Source organism: Leptonychotes weddellii, chromosome 6 (genome assembly GCF_054177405.1).
Source record: "Leptonychotes weddellii isolate Sample4059 chromosome 6, ASM5417740v2, whole genome shotgun sequence".
NCBI lineage: Eukaryota > Metazoa > Chordata > Mammalia > Carnivora > Phocidae > Leptonychotes > Leptonychotes weddellii.
The window spans coordinates 84055802-84068006 of NC_138374.1; the positions used below are offsets into that span (position 1 = coordinate 84055802).

The following is a 12205-nucleotide window of genomic DNA, read 5'->3' on the forward strand; positions in this document are numbered from 1 at the left end:
TGGAAACTCTGCTATCATTATTTTACGAAAAGAAAGGCTATAGTTTAATACCAACAAGTAGGAAAGATACAACCTTTAAATATAAAAAGTAAAATTAGCCTTATGAAGAATTGCCCTATTTTTCTCATTTCACACCTAAGTGGTAAAACTTTTTATCTCAGGTTGGTATTGGCAGATAGGCCTTCAGGAATTCGTGCTCCTGGAAAATAGCAGTTCACATGATTCTATGAACATGTATTACATTAAATGCTTGGGAGATCTTATGCCTGAGGGATTCACATATAGGGCTATAGGACTAAACATATAAAGTTACATGGATGGAAGGACAGATAAAGGGAAGTAAGTGGGTCTTCAGTATTCAGTATTTGAAGTGTTAGTATCTTTTCCACATCTGTTTCTTTTCTAATTCAGGAACCCATATTATTTGCATATTGGGTCTTCTGACTCTATCCTCTCAATTTCTTATATAGTGAGTGAACTATTTTTGGGTTAATTACTCGAAATCTCTGAACTCCCACACCACTCTGTTCATGATGTTATAACAGTAATATCTTACCAATCTATGTTTTTTTTAAAGATTTTATTTATTTTAGAGAGAGTGTGCTCACAATGGGGGAAGGGCAGAGAGAATCTCAAGCAGACTCCCCGCTGAATGCAGAGCCCATTGTGGGGCTTGATCTCACCACCCCGAGATCATGACCTGAGCTGAAATCATGAGTCCAATGCTCAACTGACGGAGCCCCAATAAACCCCAATCTATGGTTTTTATCAACAATGGTTTGGGGGCAAATTTATCCCAAATTTATAAAAAATTTTTATACAAGCAAGATGTAATTCTGTCTCCTTAAAACAGATTGTGAAACGATTATTATTTCCTTCTCTTGTGGTCAGGACGTTGCATTGACAGGCTAGTCAGTTCATAATCTGCCTTCCCATGACATGGCCAGAAGACCAGGCCTGAAGAAGTTCATACAGTGACGTTTGTGACAGGACCAGGCAGTGACCCAAGCATGTTTTTGAGACTTGGGAAAATAAAACCAAGAATGTAAGTGCAAGAGAGACATTACAGCTCAAGCCATTAAGGACTGGTCTGAAGACATTAAGAAGAAATACAAAAATCATATGGGGGCTTCCCCTTAGCTCATTACACATTAGCAGAGTTCCCCGAGTAATAGAATATGACTACTGAAGCAGTTTTTGCGTATTTGTTTCTTTAATGCAGCTGAGAGTCCGAGAAGATAGTGGCTTGGTACATCTTTCCTGTACTCCACTCCCGGCTCTGACTCCAGGAACAGTTTCTGGAGGCAAGCAGAGGATGAGGGTTGGAGTTTGGGGAAAGAAAGTTATTATGGCATTGTCACCCTTTGGGCTGAACAAAAGCCTGGGGACCAGGGTGGGAGAGAGTCCAAGGGTAAGAGTTGAACACGGTGATTATTCCGCAAATATGCTCAAATCCCCAGGAGGAGGTGGGCCCAGGGGGCAATGTGAAGTATGGCATATACCTAGTGTTCCTCAAGGAGTTGAGGAGTAGCTGAACAGCTGGCCTGAGTCTTCCATACTTCTGAAATTGGGAGAGAGAATGGGAGGCAAGAAGGCTTCCTGCTGTGGTCTCCACCGGGGAGTGCTGTGGGGACTCTGAACAACCACCCCTCAGGAAAAGCATGACTGCACACCTCACCCTCTCAGGCTTTTCTAGAAGCCAAATCCTAATGAGCAGAAAAAGAAACGTAGCTAAGAGGGGCTAGTATCCAGAGGGAAGAACTACAGACAAAACATGCAGAACAGATTCTTGACTTAGACTGCTGGAAGTGTGTTAACTTGAGCAAAATTGAAGAGTTCTCAAGGAAGTTCAAAACAGAAACAAAACAACAACAAAACATGGCCTTCAAATGTAAGAATTTGGTTGGTGAACTGAAAAAGAATTAATTTCTTTTTGAGACTTGAACTAATAGCTTAAAAATAGAGAAAAATATTTCAAAACAGCATGACTAAAAAGAAAAAGAAAACATATAGAAAAATATAAGAAATTGAGAGGATAGAGTCAGAAGACCCAATATGCAAATAGTATGGGTTCCTGAATTAGAAAAAAAAACAGATGCAGAAAAGATACTTAATAAACAAATAATAATACAAAAACAATTCCTAAGCTGGAAGAAATATCTAGGACTGCAGATTTAAAAGTCTCCTGTGGAACTGATGAGAAAACATACGCATTTAAGCAAAGCCCTTAAACCTCTGGGACAAAGATAACATCTAAGTTTGCAAAGAGAATGCATAAGTTACAGAGGAAAAATAATCAGACCAGCATTGGACTGCTCACTGGCAACATCGTTCCTTCAAGACTGTGAAGTGACATACTGACTTCTGAATCAAGTCCCATAACTAAAGGATTCCAAAATATTCGCTGAGAGTTGGTACCAATTTATACTAATGTTAGCTGCGTATGAACCCTCCTATTGGTTCACAGCCTTGCTGAAACTTAGTATTATCAGATTTACTTTTTTAAACCAGTCTATTGGGTGTATTATATCTACTGTAATTCCAATTTGAATTTCCTTGATTACTAATGAGGTTTAGCAATGTTGTATATGTTTATTGGCTATTTGGGTTTGCTGTTTTATGAAGTGCCTCTCTTTTTTCATTTTCTATTGAACTAATTACCTTATTTATTATCTAAGAACTCGGGATACTAACTCAGTTGGTTATTATGTGTTGCAAATCTCTTCTTTAACTCTACTCTTGTCTTTTAACTCTAATCATGATGACTTCTGATGAAGAAGGTTATTAGTTTAGTGTAACCAAATATACCTTTTTTTAAATAGTGATTTTTGAGTCTTATTTAAGATATCTTTTTCTCTTGAGTTCATAAAGACATTGTCCTATATTGACTGCTAAACCCTATATTGTTTTGTCTTTCCATTAATATTTTGAAGTCATTAATCCACAAGGAATAGTCTTAGATAGGAGAAAAAAATTATATTTCTTTTCCATATGGATGTCTAGTTGCTCCAAAACCTTTTATTGAAAAATATATTCTTGCCACACAAATCTGCTATGTCACTTCTGTTGTATATGGACCTGGTTTTGCTCTATTTACTTGTATCTGTGCCCAAACCTTCTTGTCTAGTTTTCTTGTGCACTTAATTATCCTGACTCTGGTCTGAGGGAATGTGCCTTTCTCCAGAATGGATTTGTACTTGTTTCTGCCAGGTGCCTGCCAAAACTACCAGTTTTAAATCAAGTTCATAGCTGAGATTTCCTTGACCCCTAAGCATTGCCAATCTAGCCTGTAAATGCATATGAGACACTTGTGGCCACAGTTCTGAGGGACAGGGTTTTGTCTCATCTTGTTTTGTTTTCCTACTCTTCTCCCTTCTTCCCTGCTTGGTTCTGTGTGAGGGCAGCTTTTCCTGCCTTGCTCCTGGGAGGCTGGTTTCTTTCTTTCTGGTTTACCTTTATGCTGATAGTGTAACTTTTGGGTCCCAGCATATTATGGACATGGTATTAAATTCTTTGCCTTAGGCAGGCCCTGGGCCTTGACTTTTTTGTCTCTCCTAATCAGATGAGTCTCCAAAATTGAAACCTCATTTGCTTTGGAAAATGCCCTTGAGACAAAAAATAGCAAGGGTGTTTTAGTTCTTCATTTACCTTTCTCATCCTCCAGTTTCACTAAATTTTTGTCTGCTATTTAGTTACTAATATTGTCAGCTCTTTAATGCTAGTTGAGAGATTCAGTAAATATTTTATTCAGAACTTTTCATTGTTTTCAGTGGAGGGTGGGTCTGAATAATCAAGTTCCTAAATACCTTATTTTCCATAGAATCTTGGGACTTGGAAGAACATCTAGCACGTATGGAGCACAAAAAGTGTTTCTTGAAATGTGTTGAACTTCACTGAAAATCAGTGGAAAATGAAACCTTCCCTGGCTCCATTTTGGCTAGGCACTGCCCACTACAGTAAATTCATGTAACACTTTGTGCAAGTATTTGTAACACTTGTACTAGGTAGATCAATATCAATCCTTCATATTAAACTGTAAGTTCCATGATGAAAGGGAAGATATCTTTCTGGTCCATGAGACACACTTACTAAATGCTCATTGAAAAAAAAAATGAATGAATGAAAGTACATTCATTGAACAACATGCAGGTTAGGAGTGATGAGCCTTACTCAGTTGAAAATCCACATACAACTTTTGACTCCCACAAAACTTAACTATTAATATCCTACTGTTGACTGGAAGCCTTACTGATAACATAAATAGATGATTAACACATATTTTGTATGTCTTATGTATTATAAGCTGTATTCTTACAATAAAGTAGGCCAGAGAAAAGAAAGTGTTATTAAGAAAATCATAAGGAAGAGAAAATACATTTATAGTACTGTACTGTATAGCATAGTACTATACTGTACTGTAAAAAATCTGCATGTATGTGGACCCACACAGTTCAAACCCATGTTGTTCAAGGTCATTCTAGAAAATAAGTATGTAAATCAAACCATATCTTATTTTTAATAGGCAAATAACACTGAGTAATAGTAATAAGGCATTAACCATAAATTATAAGTGTGCTTTCGACATTATGCTTAGAGCTTAAAGCTCTTCCCTCCAACATTATTAAACATTAATAAAAATTCCCTAAAATTTCCCAAACATTGGGGCACCTGGGTGACTCAGTCAGGTAAGCGTCTGCCTTTGGCTCAGATCATGATCTCAGGGTCTTGGGATCAAGCCCCACGTCGGGCTCCCTGCTCAGCAGGAAGCCTGCTTCTCCCTCTCCCTCTGTACTCTCTCTCTCTCTAGCTCGCTCTCTCTCAAATAAATAAATAAAATATTTTAACCCCCCCAAACCTTCCCAAACATTTACTATTATATATTTTATAAAAAGTTTCCTGTATTTCTTCATTTTCTCAATCCTTGATGAGCACCTGCTAGGGCACAGCAAGAATACAAGTACAAATAAGAGAGATTTTCAATCTTCATCAAGCTCAGTCTATAGATTTTGGAGACATGGAGAACGAGAATAATCAAAGTGACAAATGCTGCAGTAAAACCAAAACCAATTTTGATGTGGGAACAGCACCAGGCTGGTTTTTTGCAATCCTTAAAAAAGGAGTGTTTGTTATTGTCATCGTCTGTTAGGAAAAGCATACTGATGGTCAACTGCACTACCTTAAAGAAGGGAAATCAATCCATTGTTGTGTTGTAGAGTGTATTATTAAGAAATTCCTTCCTATGCTGCTATTTGAATTGCTCAGACAACGTGGGAAGAATATGTTGAATCAGGGATGTTTTTCACTCCTTTTTTCCAGCAGTAGAGCCATCAGTCACCTTAATAATGCTGAAATTTCATGATTGCTAAACTAATTTAAGATTTTTTTTTTCTGATCTTAGCTTTCAGAAGGGGAAAATAAAGTCAAAGAGTCCTTGAGTTCTAGGCAGAGAGAGATCCACTCAGTAACCAGGATAAATGATCTAGCCTTCATTAAATATGAAGTAGGCATTAGCATTCTTTGGTGGTAATAGACTCACAGAAAAAATAAATTAGACTACCTCAATCCTCCTGGCCCTGAGCAGATTGCATCATTAACCTTAAAGTAAACAAAGCAATTTTGGTGACAAACTGAAAAAGTGACTTGAGCATCCCTGAATGCATTATGGGTTCTCAGGACAGAGAGGAATCACTGCTCCCTTTCACAGAGCCTGCTGGGGAGCAGCTCTGTCAGTGAATTATCCCCAGATGAGGGTATAAACAATGTCAGAGGTGGCAGCTGTGGGTAAGTTTCGCCTTGCTGATACCTGCCCCAGAGGTTCCTGACTAATCCTTCAGCAAACCCTGGGTGGGTGAGATGCTGTCCCTGAGTAGCCATTCTTTTTTGCTCTTGGCTTGGACCTGGGCAAGGATGCTCTTAATTAAGAACCTCCTAGGAAGACTGGTGGAGAAATGCTATTCCCAGCTGACTGGCAGGAGAAGAATGAAATGGGGCTCATCCAATAACTCCGCCGATTTTCCCAAGAAGAGCACATAGAGTACAAATATAAAACTGGGATCACACACCTGGACCATTTTGATTTTCCCATTGCACTCCAAGGTGAGGACCAAATGCTGGTGTTTTTCCTGGGCTTTCAGGAAAATCAGGCGCTGAAGCCAATGTTCTTCCTCCTTCCAGTCTTTCCCTTCCGGCAACACTTTCATCTCCTGCCCACTGCCGAAATCCCAGATTTTAATTGTTCCTAAGCACACAGGAAGAAGACTATGTAGATACAAATAACTTATAGAAAGCTTGGCTTTTATCTCAGACAAAATTGATCTAATTGAAAGCGTTCTGCCAACAATCTATCCTATATTTATTTTCTACTAAGACTGACGAGTAAATCTCAGCCTTGCTGTGCACAAAATACATTTCTGTATGCCTTTGTTTGTCACAGGCTGATAAAAATTAACACGACTAGGCAAGGTCTTGAAATTTGTGACAGTTTTCTTGAAACACTCAGACTCTCCTAGCTGAGCTTTCTGGCTGAAGTGGCTCTTTTCTGCCCTTATTCTCCCAAACCCTCCAGTTTGCTAAATACTCCCCGATATTTTCCCATTCATTAGTATCATGCCACAATTGTCATTCACAGTAAAAGATCAATCCAATGACATCACATTTCCTAAGGTGCTGACGTGTTCAAAGACTTTTGCTTTTTTTGGGTAATAAAACATTTAAAGAATTCCAGCAGGTAGGAATCTATCAAGCTTTGAGTTGTTTTATCAGCTACATGGGAAGGAAATGCAACAAAGGCATTGAGTTTCTTCTTACATTTGAAATCATACTTTCTTTACAATTAACTTGGGTCATTTGATTTAGGGGAGCTTGATCAAGGGGCCAGGAGGTGTGATAAACAGTGTGGTTGTTGAATGGCTATTTCTAGATCATCACTGTGTAGGAATTCTCTTCACATGGGCATTTTTAGTGGTTTAGTATCTAGCGGACTGCTCCTCACAGCACTTTCTTCCCTTTGCTTGACCCTAATCCCACCCTCCTCCCCAACATCACATCCCCCAGCTCTATTCCTGTTGGACATCCATAATGTTCTCACTGTGTTGTTTTTATTTCCTTCTGCCAGGTTCTCTCTTTCAGCAATACTCACAACTCCTACCATTTGTTTGTTCACAAAATCATTAAACACTAACTAAATTCTCCCTATATACTCAGCACTATGCAAGGAGCTGTGAATGCAAAGCGAACAGGCATGGTTCCTGCCCTCAAGCACTTTATGGTTGTGGAGGAACATAGTCATACAAACAATGAAAAGAAGGAATGCTCTCATTCAGTCCTGCATATGTGGACCACAGTGTCACAGCCCAGATTTCCTGCTACCTTGAGACTTTAGCAGCCAAATTAAATGGGGCAGAGGGTGGGGAGAAGTTTTGCTTGGCTTAGGTGGTGGGTGGGTGGGTGGGAATGAGGGGAACTGCTGGCTTGTGAGCAGAGCTGCTCTGAGAGTCAGAGAATCCTACTTTCCAGGGTGTCCTAGGATGTTGCAGCATCTTTGTCAGTGACCTCTGAGGAGAACAAACTGTCCATGTTTAAAGAAATTCTAGACCCTAGCACTAACAATGAAATGGACTTGCTTGCATGAAAACAAAACTATCTTAGTCATCTGTATGAATTGCTGACGCTTATGCCTGATAACAGTTGTGTCCACTGCTCAGAAGTTCTATTATAACTGATTTTCATATGTGTGTAGAGAGTGCTTCTAGAGCAGTTAAGACTGCTTTCTTAAGAATTGTCCCACATGCAGAGCAGTTGCATTTATTCACACCCCATCAACTTAGCATTCATGATTTCATTTCATGTGGACGTTATCTGTCACACGGTGAAAAATCAGACTTTCACATCAGGATGTTCACTCATCCCACCAACTGGCTTCCAAGTAAGAATTTCTTTAGTAAATATATCTCTAGAATAAATAAACTATGAGTAGTGCATACAAGTCGGTCATACTATCTAGATAAAGTAGTTCTTTTGTGGGAGGTCAGAGCAAGGTGAGGTGAAAGGTGAGGCAGGCTGGAATGCTTAGTTCTAGAAAGTTCTACACAGTGTTCCATAGCATAAGGAGCAGCAAGCAACATAACACCACCTAAGCTTGACATCTTCTCAAGTTTGACATGGCACATGTCCCCAAGGAGCTGAGACTCATAAACAAGTCCAATATAGAATTCTGGGTGTTGTATAACAGAGTTGGCTGGATTTTTGTCTGGTCCCCAAATCTACTGTCAGTAAAAATATTATTGGCAAGTACTAAATCTAAATGTCCACCTCTTAGCTGATGGTACCCCAAAGTAAAAGGACAAAAGGAGTCAGTGCAACACAAGTCCTGCCAAAGATAGAATGAGATACATGTGAAAGACTTTTGCAAACGTTAAAGCAATAATATAAATGTGATGTGAGGTATTGATACCAGGACTCTGATACCCATTACAGAAGAGTCTGCTGATGTTCAGTCAGGCAGAGCAGTCTGTCCTGCATGCTGACACATTCCAGCCTGCTTCATGCTCTCTCTCTAGCCCACACAATGGATGAGTTCCTAGCACAAATTCTCAGGGCATTAAAGCAGGGAGGCCCTATTCTGGATATGAATCTGACCATTATATGCTCCTGTGGCAAAAAGAAATCCAGTTTCATCAATAGCTGCAGAAGTCAGTTCAACACTGAAGCCATGAGGGTCTAAAATCTGGTATATTTGGAGGCCAGTCTTGAGTTCCCAAACCTGTAGGAAAGAACAAAAAAATCAAATCATCCATATACCTTTCAGCTTTTACAAAAATTTGTAATATTCAAAACATCCTCAAAATTGGTACTCTGCCCTTCTAAAATCTTTTCCAACATCCTGCCCTGAATGTTGGTTTGATCAAAGAACGTTCTAACAGATGCAGTGCCGTCTAGTAGTTCTTGTGGGATCCTGGAGTGTGTCGGCTGTATACCTAGGCAGCCGAGACAGGCAGTGACTGTTCCCGGCAGCCTTGGCTGTGGAGAAAATAGCAATTTTACTACTGTGAGCACGAAACCAGATTAGCAGCCAGATAGCAATGTAACCCTTACAAGTACAGCTGACAAAAAAATCAAACTGGGTTTATTCCCTGCTGGCACTCATCCAAATCAGCCAGGAGTCACAGGACAGAATAAGAGAACCCTGAGGAAGGAGCTCATTGACCTTTCCAAGAAGTGTTCTGATTAGGGACACGGGCCTCACTCTTAGAGGGAGGGAGAGAGAGATTTCAGAGAAGGCTGTCTGTGTAATCAGGTTGGGTGTAATCAGAAAATCCAGAAACATGTGAAGACACAACATTCTTTCTCTTTGGAAACACATTTGAAGCTCTAGACCTTCAGTCTTTTGGTCTAAATCTCTCCTTCTTCATGGATCTGCCATGTTCACATGTAAACTAGACTGTCAGTGAGTAATGAAACTGCACTGGCAGGACAGACGGTCGCCCTCAAGGTCTGTGGGGCAGAGGCAGTATGAGCAAAGGGCCAGAGATGGGAAGGCGCATTGTCCCTCCAGGGAGCTGAAGACAGCCGTCGTAGCTAGAATCAGGGAGGGAGAGCAGGACCAGAGGGGACTCGTGGAATCGTCTAGAGGCCGACCAAGGGCCACTGACTGACCTGAATGAGGCCAGTCTGGACTGAGAGCCCACGTTCTCAACCTCTGAGTGCCCCCAGTACAGACGAGGTCCTTAAAGGAGAAGAGAAATGCGTGCCATGGCATGAACGGGTCTCAGAGGTCACCCATGTTCTGGCCTGAAGTATGCTCCCTCTTAAACCAATCAATCAGGTATGAAAACGCACCTAGATGCATTCCTTGCCCCCTTCTCCCCTTACAGGGAAGCCATTTCCCCCCTAGAAGTCCGTAGTTCGTGAAAACGGAGTAGGTTTTAGTTTTAGTTTTCCTCTACTTATTCTGTAGGCATTATAAGAAGTAGGTGATCATTAACTGAACTCCTGAGATTTTGGCCTGAGAAAATCTCCAGCAGATCAACATAGAAAGTCAGAGATTGAGAGGGGACTTAAAGGGTCTCCAGAGGATGCTCTCTACTGCTCCAGATGTCTCCTTTTGGAGAGCATGCATGAAATAAAAGGATGGCCCTCTGAAGCAAACCCTGCCAGCCATCACTGCTAGATGATGCACTTAGGATGGCTGCATACCCTGGCCTCTGGGGAGCATGGTAGTGTCAAGGCAGTGGAATGCAGAGGAATAGACCAACCTGGGTACACATCCCAGTTTTGATGCTTACTAATTATGTGATCTGGGGCAAGTTGCTTGAATGCCATGGCTCCTAGTTTCCTCATCTTTAAAATGGAACCCTTTATCTGTCCACATGGAACCGGCATGAAGATTAAATAAGATCATGGATTTAAGGCACTTGGCACATATCCTGCACCTATAGGGGTTATAGTAAACCTTATAAACTCCTCTCCTTTCCTTCTTACCATATCCTCTGCCCATAGCTCGGATTAAAAATGTATGTATGTATGTAAGTATGTATGTATGTATGTATCTATCTATCATCTATCTATCCATCCATCCATCCATCTTAGTACTCTTTCCTTGGTATATTTCCTTTAAAGTTCCTATTCTGATAGTAAAACTAGCTTTATTTATTTAATTGAGGATGCAGCTTAATAGCAAGCAGTCTGACCTGGCTTAAAATACTTGTTTTCCATGGGTTCATGAGTGCTTAAAAATAGCTCTACTGCCAAGTCTCATCACACGTGCCACTACATTTACTTAATCACTGAAAGACTTACCTGTAAAAAGAGAACATTCTATTTTGCCTTTTTCTTTCTGAAGAGCCAATATATACTTACCTTAATGATGGATTCAGAACAGATAGTAAGTACTTGGTGAAAATATCTGTTGTAAAGCATGACATTGATTTCTCGTTCATGAGTGTGAGGAATCTGTTTTGTATCTTGTACCATTCTGGTCAGAGGGTACATGTCCATGACACTAGATCCTGGAACAGAAATAAGAATCTCACAAATACCCAACATTAGAAGTTTTGAATCACAAAGAACTTTACCCAGTCGGTTGTGTTTGGAAACAACCCATCTGTGAGATTAGTAATATCAATTCCTAGGATATCTGATGTGGTGAAGATATGCTTATTTTCTCTAAAACATTTTTGACAAATAAAGCAAATGTTATTCAGCAAGAGAAAAGCATTCATTGAGGGCGTCATTAATTTTCAAGTACAAGCTATTTGGATTCATTGATATTCTCTTTTCAGTGATCCCTATTTTTCTGTTTTTTTATTGTCTACATTTTTCATTCTTGAGAGTGCCTGCCCCATGCCTCTCCATCTGGTGTATAGTAATCATAGTGATGGGCAGCTTTCTGCTGAAGGTAAGCTTCCATTTAGTGATTGGAATTTATTGTTGAGAGCCTTTTCTGACCAACAAATGATAAAGCACTCTGTATACATGGTCTTATTAAATGTAATGAATGAGAACGGTTACAAGCCAGTGCTTACAACATCAATATTAAATAAGATTAATTTCCAAATCAACTTGGGGAAGTAGTTGAAGAGCAGGTATACCTTATTTGCATTTTCCTAAGGGTGCTCGTTTGGTTTTACAGGGATACTACAAATGGCAAATGTGATTTAACTGTCAAAATTAACTATGTATTCTGTTTTGGTGTAATGTCTAGAAATACAAATAAGAATCTCAAAGCATTTGGGCGCCTGGGTGGCTCAATTGGTTAAGCGACTGCCTTCGGCTCAGGTCATGATCCTGGAGTCCCGGGATCGAGTCCCACATCGGGCTTCCTGCTCAACAGGGAGTCTGCTTCTCCCTCTGACCCTCCCCCCTCTCATGAGCTCTCTCTCTCTCAAATAAATAAATAAATAAAATCTTTAAAAGAAAAAAGAATCTCAAAGCATTTCAAAGATCAAACAAAATGAAGCTTCTCTTATTGTTTTGGAGATTAAATTATCAAAGGTCAACACTTTGTATTGAGTTTCTCACGATTTTCCAATCTCACCTGTTAGGAAACGGTGCCCCAGGATTTAACGAAGCCCTTTCCTAAGCTGCTTAAATTTTAAGATAAAATCTGTTCTTGTGTAAAGAAGGATTTAAAAGGTTTTTCTGGTAATATTTCTCAGTTCACCTCCTACACTGTTGGTGGGAATGCAAACTGGTGCAGCCACTCTGG

At 40.0% G+C, this 12205-nt stretch overlaps 1 protein-coding gene across 1 annotated transcript in view; it reads right to left on the reverse strand.

The window, feature by feature from the left end:
* WDR64 (WD repeat domain 64) overlaps window positions 1–12205 on the reverse strand; it is a 110798-nt gene that overhangs the window by 42463 nt on the left and 56130 nt on the right. The window contains 3 exon segments of the mRNA XM_081822886.1: window positions 6063–6238; window positions 8638–8761; window positions 10858–11025. Coding sequence (XP_081679012.1) covers window positions 6063–6238; window positions 8638–8761; window positions 10858–11025 — 468 coding nt within the window.